The sequence below is a fragment of the Taudactylus pleione genome, unplaced genomic scaffold, assembly GCF_031769625.1.
Source record: "Taudactylus pleione unplaced genomic scaffold, aTauple2 ptg000041l, whole genome shotgun sequence".
NCBI classification, from domain to species: Eukaryota; Metazoa; Chordata; class Amphibia; order Anura; family Myobatrachidae; genus Taudactylus; species Taudactylus pleione.
This window is the reverse complement of record NW_028284443.1, coordinates 35,972,408-35,987,708: the sequence shown is the minus strand read 5'-3', so window position 1 is coordinate 35,987,708 and position 15,301 is coordinate 35,972,408. Positions and strand designations below refer to the sequence as shown.

At 47.5% G+C, this 15,301-nt stretch overlaps 1 protein-coding gene across 4 annotated transcripts in view; it reads right to left on the bottom strand.

Annotated features, from left to right (window-relative positions):
- Positions 1 to 15,301, bottom strand: part of GGACT (gamma-glutamylamine cyclotransferase) — a 60,610-nt gene that overhangs the window by 15,763 nt on the left and 29,546 nt on the right. The window contains exons 1-2 of one of the 4 annotated variants that reach the window (XM_088458164.1): positions 13,444 to 13,530; positions 3,242 to 3,322 (exon numbers count right to left, since the gene is read on the bottom strand). The exons of 1 other annotated variant lie outside the window; for it this stretch is intronic. In XM_088458164.1, coding sequence (XP_088314290.1) covers positions 3,242 to 3,256 — 15 coding nt within the window. In that variant the 5' untranslated portion in view covers positions 3,257 to 3,322; positions 13,444 to 13,530. Of the gene's footprint in view, positions 1 to 3,241; positions 3,323 to 13,387; positions 13,531 to 15,301 lie in introns of those variants that run through there. 2 more of the 4 variants (XM_088458189.1, XM_088458172.1) reach the window with 2 other exon arrangements.

Below are 15,301 nucleotides of genomic sequence, written 5' to 3'. Positions count from 1 at the left end.
AGATTTTACCTCGCACCTACATGAGGTGCGAGGTAAAATCAAACAGCAGGGGACTCGCACGCGGGGTCTCAGGGACACCCACGCGTGGAATCCCCGCTAAATTAATCCCATCCAGCGCGCCAATTAGCTGCGGGGTTTATATGCCCCTATGTGTAAGGGAGAGGGGGGGGGGGGGGAGTTGTACTGTGTGACATTATGTGGAAGGAAGAGGGGGGAATTGTATTGTGTGGCATAATGTGTAAGGGAGAGGGGGAGGGGGTGTACTGTGTGGCATAATGTGTAAGGGAGAGGGGGAGGGGGTGTACTGAGTGGCAAATGTGTAAGGGAGAGGGGGTGTACTGTGGCATAATGTGTAAGGGAGAGGGGGAGGGGTGTACAGTGTGGCATGTGTAAGGGAGACGCTCTGAATCAGGGTTTTTTTTTGTGCGGCCTCCTGGCCACTCGCTTAGCTGTGGGTGACCACCCACAGCTATTGTGAGCGGCCAGGTGATGGTCGCGATGGTCTCGACCATCGCTGCTTGCGACGAAACCCTTGTGGTAGGGTCTCATTCCCGCAAGCCCCAGTGAGCTTTCGGCTCTATTAGAACCGGAAGCTCACCCACTGACATCACTCGTGATGTTAGTGGGGCTGCCCCCAAAAGGCAGGCGTTCCTTCGGGAGCGCCTCCGTTTGGCCAGCCACCGCCGCTGTCCGCCTCCAATCAAAATCGACAGCTGCCCCGCTTTGGTGCGAGACCCGTAGCGCCGTAGCACCCGTCGCTAGCCGGGTCTCGCACATGCGCACATCGGAGCCAGCTTCGGCGTGCCCATGCGCAGTGGCCAAACATTGATCCGCTTGCGAGCAGGTCTGAATCAGGCCCTGAGTCCAATATTGCAGTGTCAATGCTTCATATAGCTGACAAAGCACATATTACCAATGCAATCTTGCTGGACCAATATCCAACATATAGCCATGCTTGCCTACACTCCTGGAAGTCGCGGGAGGCTCCTGATTGTTCGCTTAGCCCCCCGTACCCCGGAATTGTAGGCAGATCTAAGCAGGCAGGATGCGGATATTTAATGGGGAATTTCTGGGTCTGTGAGGAGGTGGGGCTAAATGGCACAATTTGTGTAATTTGGCCCAACCCCCTACTCGTGGACCCACAAATCACGGACTTTTCCGGGAAATGGGCAGGAACTAATTATGTTGCCAGTCCTGCGCAGGAAAGGATGTATTCAAAGGTCGGTATGTATGCATATAACACTTCAATAAATTCCTCATGCATCAAACAGGTTGGGTACAGGATGCCCACGCTTGGGACCCCGGCAGTCAGAATCTCGATGCCGGCATCCCGACAGGGTTAGGATACCAACACCTGTCGTAAGTACCCTACCCCTAAACCTAACCTCCCCGCTGCCTAACCTTAACCTCTCCCCCCTTCCCCCTGCAGTCTAAACCGAACTGTCGCCCCAGCGCTTAGCTCTAACCCCACATTTTACCTTCAGGATGCCGGCGCTGGGATTCTGACTGGTGCCGGAATTCTGGCAACTGGGATCTAAACTACATCCCGTATCAAACTCCTAGCTTGTGAACAAGTGCCTCTTTGTCTATTAATACCCAGTTTTGTATTATTCTAGTGTTTGTTCCCAATTGAAAAGAACTATAGGATATTAATAAATAAGAGCATTGACAAAACCAGCCAATAGATTATTTTTAACACATTTACGTAAATGAAATAAATGTGATAACAATATTGAGATGCTGCACCAAATTACAGAACACAGAGTCCATTAAAACAGATGATTGATAAGAGTCTTGATCATTGCTCGCTTCTCGCCTGAGTGCATCAAATGAAATGGCATTCAGCAGCTGACAAACGCGTAAGTAGTAAGGTTCACTTGCAGTGCTGTGACATTAATAGCAATTCACCGAAAACACTGCCGGGCTTACACACTGGAACTTTTCACACCATTTGGGTGACTGGAGCCATTGGTATAAAGACCTACATATGCTAGGAAGATTCCTAATAAATATATATATTTAGAAAAAACATTGGTGTTTGTTTTATTTACAAATTATTTTGGTTGGGATGGGTGTCCCTGTTGGAGCTGCAGATACATTTTAGATAGTTCTAGTTTGTTTGTTTTTTGTTTAAACAAGGCTCTCTCTCTAAATAAAAAAAATAAAAAAGTTATATATAATTTTTTTTTTTAATTAATTAAAAATATTCAGAACTGTGGTAGACTATTTACTGAGCTCACTCAAAATTTAATGTTATACAATACATAGAATCAATAGAATAATTATGAACACTGATGATGTCAAAATACACTGCAAGGAAATGATACCCAAGTGCTGGACGAATCCTCGGCTAGTACTGGAACCAGCAGGCATCGAACCAAAAATAGTAATAGTACGAGGTATGTCTAATAAATAACAAGACTGATTAAATAACTCATCTTTATTTATTGGTATTACAAATGTAATGTTTGTCCCCTTCAATATACTCCCCATTTGCACTAATACATCGCTGTAGTCTTGTTCCCCACTGGTGGAAGGCATGGAGCAAATCAATTTCTGTTAGTTCTTTCAACATATCTACCGTTTCTTCTTTACAGCATCAACTGATTCAAAATGTGTCCCTTTAAGCACGGATTTAACTTTTGGGAAAAGATAAAAGTGGCAAGGTGCTAAATCGGGCGAATGTGGAGGATGTTCTAGTGTAGTAATGTGATTGTCGCTCAAACACTGCTTCACAGAAAGTACTGAGCAGGCGCATTGTCCTGGAGAAGAATGAAACCATTTTTCCACAGTTGCGGCCGATTCTTTCTGACTCTCTCTCAGATTTTTCAAAACTTCCTTATAATAATGCTGGGTAACTGTTGTGCCTTCTGGAGCTCATTCTTGCAAAATTACACCCTTGATATCGGAAAATTTTTTACAAAAAATGTCAAACTGACACGTTGTTCAACTTTTAAACTTAGCATTTTTCGGCACTACAGAAAACAGAACCAAATTAAATGGCGACTCACAATCAACTGAACGTGAGAGTCTTGCTGCTGGTCATGCAGGTTCAGACAAGTTGAAGGTTACTATGTATGCAGTTAGAACCGGTTCTGATTGCTTTGTTTACTAGGTGGAATCACAGTCTCGTTATTTTATAGACATACCTCGTATACAAGGATATATCTCAACTATATAAGATCTAGCCAAGTGCAGGGAGGATGTGACTGCTAAAGTGTGCAAACCCCTTATGACCCACAGTATCAGAAACCATATAGAGCTCCTAGCAACAAGGCGAGGTCCCGAAGGTGCCATTCCTGCTTCACGCCACTCGATGAGTCTACGGAGAATCACAGCAGAGATAGGAATTACACTTCATAATAACACCAGATACATGGAAAAACATAGGAAATGATTAAACTCATGCCTAACGGAAAATCGTACACAAACTCCCAACATCAGGTTACACTGTAACATGTAAACAGTACATGTGTTGTGCCATAAACAAGAATAAACCCCATCTAAAGAAAGCCAACCCCCACTCTGTATGGGTTGGGTACAGAATGCTGACAGTCAGAATCCTGATGCCGGCATCCCGACCAGATAAGAATGCCAACACCCCCACGAAAGTAAGCCTAACCTAACCCCTAACCCTTCCCGGTGCCTAAATCTAACCCTCCCTCCCCTCAGCCTAAACCTAACTCCCTCCCACAGCCTAGTGCCTAACCCCTTACCCTAACCCCGGTACTTACCTTTGGGGTTCCGGCGGTCGAGATGCCGGCGCCGGTTTTGTGACCGCCAGAATCCCATAGGCAACATTCTGTCTGCATCCCACCCTGTATACTGTACCTATCCCCAACTGCGACGTACCTTACAAACCGAACAACCAACCACACTCCTCTACCGCGGCAAAGCCCCACCACCAATACTCTTCTGAACACATAAAAGACAAGACAGAGAAATGAAAAACAGATATGAAAAAATAAATCACATTCACAACTCATAAACTACAGGTCAAGTAATAAAGGAGGACAGTGCAGACAGGAAAATACACCTGAAGTGCCATAGGATAAGGCCAAACAGTAGCACAATAAATACAGACAGACTAAAATACAATAAAATAGTGCATACAATCGTGAACAACAGTGATGAGCTGATGGGAGCGGTCCGTAAAAAAAAGGCTGTAAGGCAAGGAGGTTTGCAACAGAACCACCCTTCTGTAGACACAGTAATGGAACCGGTGAGTCCAGCATCTCACCAAAGGAGGGGGGCTGAAAAAAAGGGGGTAGACAGTCACAAGATCTAGGTCACCGTGAACACTCCGCCAAGCCAGCCCACCTAAGAACAACAATAACCATAACGGAGAGGGAACATAACAGACCAGCAGGGCTAGGCAAGCTCATAGGGACAGATCAGAAGACAGCAGGACAAACATCTGCGCAGATATCTAGATAAAATTAACAGTAAAATATAGAATAAACGATATGAACCAAAGCAAACGAAAAAAAAAAAAATTAAGCAAAAAGAATAAAGCATAGTAGTAGAACTACACTCAGGAGCGTTTGTTAAAAGAGTATAAAAGCAGACATTACACAAACAAACTTCACAATGTAGAAAAATTTACACACAGCAGTAACTTCAGCAGCCAGAAGGGTTACAACGAAACTCAATAAGTCCAGATTCAGTCTCCACCATGGAGACAAATGTTCCAGCCAAACAGCAACCTCACGAAATGTAACAGTGGGACGAACAAGGCCGCCAGCCTCCACACACAGCCGGAATAACATGGTGGAGGGAGGCAGGAAATCATGGATACTAGAATAAACTGGACAAAGCCGAAACAGAGACCTCTGCATCATCACAACAACCCATCATCCAATATAGTCCAAAGGATCCTGATTGAAGCCAGGTCCAAAACAGCATCAGGATCACGGAAACGGGAGTTTTCGCATAGATGCCAGTAGAGTCATGTCTGGAGTTCACAGACAGGAGAATGATGACCTCTGTTTGCAACATTTTTGTAAGAAACTGTTCCTACATGCAGGTCGACATCTGGGAAGCAGGATCAGTGAATGAGATATGGTATACAGGAGCTACATCACCCATAGTGGATACACAATGATCAATTGCCTTATTGTTTTCCCCCTGGTTGTGAATATTGTGCTTGACCACAGACATGGAATTATGAATTTCGGCTTCGCCCACCCTCTCTCAGATCTTTTGCATATCCTGATGAAACAACGAAAGGTCAATTTGGACTTCCACAATTGTACCAGTAACAGTTTTCTCAAAGGTGGTAATGTCCTGCAGTAATTGCTGTAAGGTAACCTCTGGTGCCTCAACAATCAGGAGGCACAGGAGGTGAGGACGCCTGCGAAGAGATAGTAGGGCAGAAGACCCAGAGGTTCTCCAGTCCATGAGAAATGCTCCAGCTGAGCCAAGGATTGCGAGTGTTTGCCCATAAAGGAAAATAACAAAGGCAGTAACTAGTCTCACTGATATAGCGCTCCAGGGGGGACAGGTATGAAATACTGGCGGCTCAAATCCCGATGTCGGAACCCCACATAGTCAAGATCCCAACAGGGGTGGTAAGTATGCTAATCCTCTACCCCCCACCCTAGTGCCTAACCTCCCCTTCGGGGAGGGGAGAGGAGAGAAAAGGAAAAGGAAAAGTTCAGCTCAGTGCCTGCAATGTAAAGTTCAAATCCAGGGTTGCAGAGTGGCAACCAGCTTCAGATAATGGCGCAATCAGCAGGCACTACCCTCAGACAACAAGACTCCAAGTAGACAGCCAAATGCAGGCACAGTCAAAGAGGCAACAAGCCAGAGCTGCAGAGGAGTGAGATGTGCAGAACAACTTTCAAGTTGGTACCCGAGCATGTCAATGGACCCCAAAGAAGCAGAACTCCGTGGTAAGCCCAGCCACCAGACCACGCTCAGAAGATGCCTCAGAGGTGTAGAGGCGTCCAGGAGGAGACACAGGGCCTGATTCAGACCCGTTGGCAAGCAGCCGCTCGCTTGTTCCTGGCCGATGTTATGCAATTACGTATGCATCTTAGTGCGCGTGCTTAAACTAGTTTGAGCGATCGGGAAGCAATCGCTCGCCCAGCAGAGCCAGCCCAGCTGAATAAGTGACAGGTCAAGCCGTTTGTGGGTGGTAAAAGGGGCAGGCCACTGGAAACTGGGGAGTGGAGGTGCGCACGCAGGCGTGCCTGAGCATCTGAACGCCGTTTCAGAGGCGTGCATAATTAACAGGCAGCGTCATAGTACACGTCACTTGGTTGAATGATACACTGAAGTGCTCGCAGTGCTTGCCGTAGGGTACAGTCAACCGCAAGCGCTGCGGTCAGATCCGATGGAACACGATGTACTGATAGTTGCATATACTTCCTGGAGATGACGTTCGCTAGTGGGCGGCTGAAGACAGGTTGGTGGGCGTCTGCATACACAAAGTGATCACACGCCAAGACATAGTGGGCATGCTTATGCCTTGCCGTGCGACCGCCTGCCTTGACGTCACTTAGCTGAATTTGCATACGCTGGGATCGAACGGCCGCATCTAGCGACCGGATCTGAATCAGGCCCGTAGTGTCAGGGTAGACTTAGGAACAAAAGAATACACTGATTAGGATATTCAGGCTGGAGAGATGTAGTAACTTCTGTCTACTCCATGCCTGTCCAGGCCACATCCCCACATATAACTTAACTTTACCATTGTTCATTAAATTCTTAATTTATATAAATATTTTTAGTGGGATTCCTCCACTTTTTTTTGCGGAGCTTACTATAGAAACTTGTGTGCAGATGTGTTGGTCACCATCAGGCTGGAGGAGAGCAGTAGTGAAATGTGGTGAATTACACTGCTCACCCGCTGAGGCAGAAGCCCAGGTATTCCCTCACAGCATACACAAAGGTTGAAAGTATTTAAAAAGCACCATCATATTCAGCAGTACTGTACAATAAAATATGAATCCTTACCTCAGCGGATCTTACATCTAATCCCCTATCTCAAATCACACAAACAAAGGCCATGTCTGGGCACCAATCTACTTTGACTAAGGGAAGAAACTGGAGCATCCACTGGATAACCATCCAACAACATACAAACCACACATTGGATATTGGACCTAAAGCGCCATCATTGCTGTTAGGTAGAAATGTTAATCATAGTAGAACACCCTCAGACAGCTTCCCATGTGACATGGCCTTGAAATAAAAGAAATAAGATTTTCATAATCTCCTGCTTTCTGTAACACAGCATGTATATCTATAAATCAATTTACAAAGGTCTGTTCTGTCTCCAACAACTCCCACTGCTAGAGCGATGGGACAGTCTCTAGTCAGTGAGGACAGAGGACCGCTCTGCGCTGGGAATGGCGGGGGTAAGTATACAGAGAGAATGGAGCAGGTTTGGGGACGGAGCAGTGAGGGGGTAGGTTTGGGGACGGAGCAGTGAGGGGGCAGGTTTGGGGACGGAGCAGTGAAGGGGCAGGTTTGGGGACGGAGCAGTGAGGGGGCAGGTTTGGGGACGGAGCAGTGAGGGGGCAGGTTTGGGGACGGAGCAGTGAGGGGGCAGGTTTGGGGACGGAGCAGTGAGGGGGCAGGTTTGGGGACGGAGCAGTGAAGGGGCAGGTTTGGGGACGGAGCAGTGAAGGGGCAGGTTTGGGGACGGAGCAGTGAAGGCGCAGGTTTGGGGACGGAGCAGTGAGGGGGCAGGTTTGAGGACAGAGCAGTGAGGGGGCAGGTTTGGGGACGGAGCAGTGAGGGGGCAGGTTTGGGATGGAGCAGTGAGGGGGCAGGTTTGGGGACGGAGCAGTGAGGGGGCAGGTTTGGGGACGGAGCAGTGAGGGGGCGGGTTTGGGGACGGAGCAGTGAGGGGGCGGGTTTGGGGACGGAGCAGTGAGGGGGCGGGTTTGGGGACGGAGCAGTGAGGGGGCGGGTTTGGGGACGGAGCAGTGAAGGGGCGGGTTTGGGGACGGAGCAGTGAAGGGGCAGGTTTGGGGACGGAGCAGTGAAGGGGCAGGTTTGGGGACGGAGCAGTGAGGGGGCAGGTTTGGGGACAGAGCAGTGAGGGGGCAGGTTTGGGGACAGAGCAGTGAGGGGGCAGGTTTGGGATGGAGCAGTGAGGGGGCAGGTTTGGGGACGGAGCAGTGAGGGGGCAGGTTTGGGGTCGAGGTGAACAAAGGTGACTTGGAATATGCCATGTCTGTTTACTAGCGAATAATATAATTAAAGAAACAGAAAATAATGCTTCTCAGACACAAGATAAATAACACATGTAAGTTGAAGGTTCATGCAGCAAAGCTTTGTTCAAAAATAATAATAATATGGATGAAGAGCACACGTCTCTAGCAACTATTATGTTTCCTACAAGACCACTCACTTGTCATAGATAGATCTGGCCTGATGCAGAGTTGGATGTAAATCAGGACTATAATGCTCACAAGCAGCACACAAATGCAGAGTTGTACACATCTTGAGATGTGATCACATATGTACCTAATTTGCTATTAGACACTTGCACCTGCTATACTGGTGCGTGCAAAGGGGGCATCTCCAAAAGGCGTGTTTTTGTTTATGTCCAGGTCTCCGCAGCCCATATTCAGTCCCTGCCCAGGTGGAGCTTACAATCTATGGGGGGTATTCATGAAAGCTTGGAGAGAGATAAAATTGTGAAAGTACCAACCAATCAGCTCCTGTCACTTTACAGGCTGTGTTTGAAAAAAAACAGCTAGGAGCTGAGTGGTTGGTACTTTCTCTCTCTCCAACACACATACACACTAGGGGTGTGCACCGGCCACTTTTCGTGTTTTGTGCTTTGGTTTTGGATCTGGATCTTTCTTCGTGTTTTGGATCTGGATTGGTTTTGCCAAAACCACCCTTCCGTGTTTTGGGTTCTGTATTTTTTTTTTAAAAAGCATAAAAACAGCTAAAATCACAGAATTTGTGGGTTTTTCTGCTCCTATGCTATTATTAACCTCAATAACCTTAATTTCCACTCATTTCCAGTCTATTCTGAACACCTCACACCTCACAATAGTGTTTTTATGTCCAAAAGGTTGCATCGATGTAGCTGGATGACTATGCTAAGAGATACGAGTGGGCGGCACAAACACGTGGTCCATCTAGGAGTGGCACTGCAGTGGCAGACAGGATGGCAGTTTGAAAAACTAGGCCCCAAACTGTACATAATGCAAAGAAAAAAAAGAGGTGCAAGATGGAATTGTCCTTGGGCCCTCCCACCCACCCTTATGTTGTATAAACAGGACATGCACACTTTAACAAACCAAACATTTCAGCGCCAGGGTCTGCCACACGACTGTGGCTGAAATGATTGTTTCTTTTGGGCCCCCACAAAACAAGCTGGCAATTAATCTGTCCCTGCACAAACTGGCTCTACGGAGGCAAGATGTCGTCCTCATCCACCGATTCCTCACCCTCTTCAGTGTTGTGTACATCCTCATCCTCACAGAGTATTAATTCGTCCCCGCTGGAATCCACAACCACAGGTCCCTCTGTACGTTCTGGAGGCTGGTCTCCCTGGAAGAGTTGATAATTCATTTTATGAACATCATCTTCTCCACATTTTGTGGAAGCAACCTCCTACGCCTTTCGCTGACAAGGTTCCCGGCTGCACTAAACACTCTTTCGGAGTACACACTGGAGGGGGGGCAACTCAGGTAAAATAGAGCCAGTTTGTACAGGGACCTCCAAATTGCTTCTTTTTCCTGCCAGTACAGGTACGGACTGTCTGACATGCCTACTTGGATGCTGTCACCGATGTAATCCTTTAACAGACAGACGCACGCTTGTCGCTGCTGCTTTGAGGAAGCAAGTGCGGCTACAGCCCACACAATTCACAAAGACAGAAACAAAAAGAACAATATTTTTATTGTTTGTGTAGCACACTTTGAGGGTGTCACCACCCTTTAACAGACAGACGCACGCTTGTCGCTGCTGCTTTGAGGATGCAAGTGCGGCTACAGCCCACACAATTCACAAAGACAGAAACAAAAAGAACAATATTTTTATTGTTTGTGTAGCACACTTTGAGGGTGTCACCACCCTTTAACAGACAGACGCACGCTTGTCGCTGCTGCTTTGAGGATGCAGGTGGAATCTAGACGGGATTTGGAACCGGGGACACACTACCTCCATCAATTGTCTAAATCCCACTGCACTAATGGCGGATACCGGACGCACGTCTAACACCAACATAGCAGTCAAGGCCTCAGTTATACGTTTTGCTTCAGGATGACTGCTGTCGTACTTCATCCTCATCGCTAGGGACTGTTGGAGGGTCAATTGTTTAGTAAAAGTAGTGATGTTCCTACTTCCTCTCTGGGATGATGAACAACTCCCAGCAGCAGCAACAGCACTAGGAGGAAGTGGTTCTTAATCTTTCCCTATTTTATTTTTATCGGAGAAAGTTTGGTCCTCCATTTATGTTATATTGATATATACGTGCGGCTAAAGCCACACAAACACAGAAAATATTTTTTTATTTTTGCTGGAGAGTAGTGCACTTTGTGGGTTACACCACCCTTTAAGAAATGAGCCAGTCGGCTCTTTACTTATGGGACACAGGCGCACGCTTGGCGCTGCTCCTTTGTTGATGCACGTGCAGCCACAGTGCACACAATTCACAAACACAGAAAATAATTTTTTTTTGGGTTTGGACTGGAGTGTACTTTGGGGGTTACAGCACCCTTTAACGGTCAAGCCAGCCGGCCCTTTACTTATGACACAGGCGCACGCTTGGCACTACTTTGTTGATGCACGTGCGGCTACTGCGCACACAATTCACAAACACACAAAAAATATTATTTTTTTAGCACTTGGGGGGAGCACCCCTGATGGACAGAGCACCCCCTGGACAACACTACAGCACCCCTTTAGGACTGGGACACTGCACAGGACTTTGGAGACAGCCCCTATGGAGAACTGACTGCACAACACAGTCCAGCCAGCCCCTATGGACTTTGAAGTAGTGGACACAGCCCCTATTAACAACAGCAGCACAGCACAGCCAGCCCCTATGGACTTTGAAGTAGTGGACAACAGCAGCACAGCACAGCACAGCACTACTCTGCACTACACTACACTACACAGCCCAGCCAGCCCTAACTCCCACCCTCCCTCTTCACTGTCCACAGCCGAGTGAGAAAATGGCGCCGACGCAGGTACCTTATATAGGATCCAAAACCCGCGAGACTCGGAAGGCGGGATGATGACGTTTTGCCTCGATTTCAGATCCGAGTCAGGCGGGAAAAGTCTAGCCTGACTCGGATCGGCCTCGGATCGGGGGGGCTCGGATTTCAGAAATCCGAACCCGCTCACCCCTAATACACACTAGGGTTCATTTTTGTTGGGAGCTAACTAACCTACCAGTATATTTTGGGATTGTGGGAGGGAATCTACACAGGCACGGCGAGAATATACAAACTCCCCACAGATAGGGCTGTGGTGGGAAATAACCCCACATCATCAGTGCTATGAAGCAGTAATGCTAACCATTACACCAACCATGCTGCCTCTTTTGTTTATAAATGTGGTTGTGACCAAAAGGCGTACAACTCTGCCTCGCCTCAGAGCAATTACAGTGCAAATTCACATGAGATTCATGCCGGAAATAGGTGTTTAATCAAATCAGCCCAATAATCTGTAATCATTATCCTACGTTATAACATACCAAGCTTATTATCCATTAACACAAGATTAAAATAAATTGGTAGATTGAATGTTGGTAACATTGAGACAAAAAAAAATATTTAGATCAGATTTACATTAGGGCTAGGCTGTATCATTTGTTCTACCAGTATAATTAGCAAGCTGTATCATCAAACCACACACATCCATGTTGTCTGACACATACAAAAAGAAGACTGTACTGGTGTTAGGAAAATATGACTCACGCCATTTGTCATTGTGGTTCTGAAATATTAAACTACAATAGTTTACAAGTTTCTAGTAGGCACAATCCCATGTGGAATGTCCAACGTCAATTGTTACTGTACATGTACTGCCAATATGCTGATGAACAGATATACATTGGGGATGGGTAAAACAGAAGACAACTCTGGACATCTGGTCCACTTGGGTAGATGACAGATTTCTCTGGGATCTGACAAGTGTATAAGATGAAAGTCACAGCGGGAGGTGAGGGAGGAAGATACAGTCAATACACTTTGAAGAGGACATTAAAGCAGCAATCCCATATGGACCCCCCTCCTTTAAACAATTTTGAACCAATGTCAGTAGTTAGGAGATGGTATAGGAAGGGGGTAGCAGTGGGTTACTCATACTAGGCTACATTACATGCATGTGAATTTGGCACTGCCGCATTGGTGGTAGTTCTGCCCCTGTTCATTAGGTTTTCTAGCAACCTCCATGCATTGTGGCTGCCATTTTAATTGCATAACTGATTATATGTATTTCCATTTAATGGGGATATTGAGGGAAATATATGTCCTAACAGGACAAAATACAAGCAGTTGTTTGGAGACATAACCTGGGAACGGGTTATTGAGCTATATATATGACATCTGGTGTAAAGGGAAAAAAGTTCAGATATTGATAATGTCCTATTGCAGTGGAGAAAATCAAAACAAATATGTGGTTATGGGCTACGCTACCTTTTGCTTTACATATTATACATATCTCCAATACCATATGTCATTGGCAGTGGGTTTGAAATTCATAGGGTAAAAAAAATAAATTTACAGAAAGGAAAATGTTCCATAAAGAAGAGAATGACAATCATTATACAGTATAATAAGAGTATAAGGGGTCTATGTACTAAGCAGTGATAAGTGACAGAGTGATAAGTGATAAGGTGCCAGCCAATCACCTCCCACCTCACAGGCTGTGTTTAAAAAATGACAGTTGGGAACTAACTGGCTGGCACCTTATCACTTTCCACTGCTTAGTACATAGACCCCTATGTGTCAAGTGACAGAGCAGCTGTGACTGGGCGGTACTTTATTTTTTGTAGGGGGCGCGGCCACCCATGCACGATTAGGCCACGCCCCCTACAGTACCCGGCCCTGGCTTGGTACATCAGCACCTTGTAACAAATTCTGGCGTTACAACTGACCGTGCATTGGTACATACATAGATCATACATTAAATTCCCCTGCACACAGCTTGACAGTGTACACATACGGAATACAAGCGCTCGTGTAACAACAACTCGGCACTGTGTGTGCACGGTTCCTCCCGGGGCTCACACACCATGCCAGCAGCCATAGCAATGTCCTGCTGTAACATATTTGCGCCAGGATAACAATCCCCCTCCTCGTGTCAGTACATGGGGCTGCGCTTCCCCAATGATCCGGGACAGTGAGCGCCCAAAGTAATTTAATGGTTTCAAAACTTCAATTACCATCATTATGTCCCAACTTACGCTGCAGTTTTAAGTCTGGTAACTCCTCATTGCATGTACAGTATGGAAACACTCACCAGAGGCAGCCTGCTGCACCCTTCCCTCCCGCACGTCACACACTGAAGGGATTGGATGGAGAAGAGGAACACCACCAGGCAGTCAAAGTGCAGGAGCAAAGCTCAGCTAGCCACTGCCGTCACGTGATCTCTCTTATCTGCCTGCAGTGCTGTCCTGTCACTTCCAATGCAGAATGTATAATAGCCTAATATACTAATCTTATAAACATTCAGTACAAGACTATGGGCCTCATTTAACAATGAACCTTAATACCAGTGGCCCATTTCGTTTAGTATCATAGTGATACTAACGAATATGCCCAGGGATGCTGATAGCTCTGCCATGCCCCGAGGGTACATGGGCAACTCAGGGAGTTGTGGCTAGACACACTCCTTATAAAAAAATAATATATTTGCGCATGCCATACATGGGAGCGTCGGTGTCTGGGGGGTGGACGAGTGTGATCACTCCCCTAACCCAGCAGCACAGAGTGTGACAGCAGCATGTGTGTTGGGCTGGGGAGAGATACCACTGCAGAAGCAGTCAGTCCTCTCTCCCTGGCCAAAGTACCACATTGTGGGTGGGGGCTGCAGAATGCGGGCCCCAAACGGGCCCGGGTAAAGAATATACGCCCCCCCTGCACCACTGAATATGCCTCTGGTATTCATCATTACTTCCTCCTCTGGCATGGACCAGTGACGTTCCCTTCCTCAGCAGTATCCTTTATGTTGGTGGCAGCATATCTCTGCCAGCAGCAGACGGCTATGTCATGCGCAACAGCCATTCTGCATGACACTTTCACCCGGCAATGCCTGAAAGGCTTCAAAGAAGCCAGAAACTAAGGGCCCGATTCAGAGCCGGACGCTCTGACAAGAGCGCTCGCTCTGAATCAGGGCCCTCCTACCTAAAATTGGAGCGGCCTCCTGGCCGCTCGCATAGCTGTGGGTGACCACCCAGCGCTTATGCGAGCGGGCAAAAAGATGGTCGCAATGGTCAAGACCATTGCGGCCATCGGGCTTGCGACGAGACCCTGCGGTAGGGTCTCGCTGCCGCAAACCCAGGAGTGCTTTTGGCTCTATCAGAGCCAAAAGCACTCCCACTGACATCACTAGTGATGTCAGTGGGGCTGGCCCCAGACGGTAGGCGTTCCCATGGGAACGCCTCCGTCTGGGCAGCAACGCCCCCGGCACGCTGTCACTCACCATCGACTGCACGCCCCCTTTGGTGCGAGACCCATAGCGACGACTTGACCGTCGCTATGCAGGTCTCGCGCATGCGCACGACGGAGCTCCCTCAGTCATGCGCACTAGGACACCATCGACCCGCTTGCGAGCGCTCACAAATGTGCCCTGTATCGGCCTTCCCCCTGCCATCATGCAAAAGGGGCAGGAACGGCAGCACCGATAAGTGCAGCTCTGACCGGCCATCCTGAGGATGCCTGGTCGGATGCAAAGACAGCAATGTGCCTGTCTGGAGCGTCCACAGGATGCTCCGGAGAGAGACAGCATTGCACAAGTGATCCTGGTTGTAGGGTGCCGTTCCAGGCACCCTGCTAGCCAGAAGCATGCGCCGTGGGACAGAGCTTCAGTCGCACACCCCTAGTTACAGCTGTAATCTTGCTTTACTGCTGTTTGCTAAATACTGAAAAATTAGAGTTATGGTATTCTTACCTTTGTTAACTCTTTCTTCGAAGTCCATAGGGTGACAATGGGGTATAGGTGGTGGATAGGAGGACCGGACACCAACAGTTAAAGCTTTTGCTATCCCAGGATGCTCCGGTCCTTCCCACCTATACCCCGCCCACTGCTTGAGGCAATCAGTTTTGTCAACAAGCACAAGGCAGGAGCAAGATAGGAGATAAGGAAAACTGGTACATGC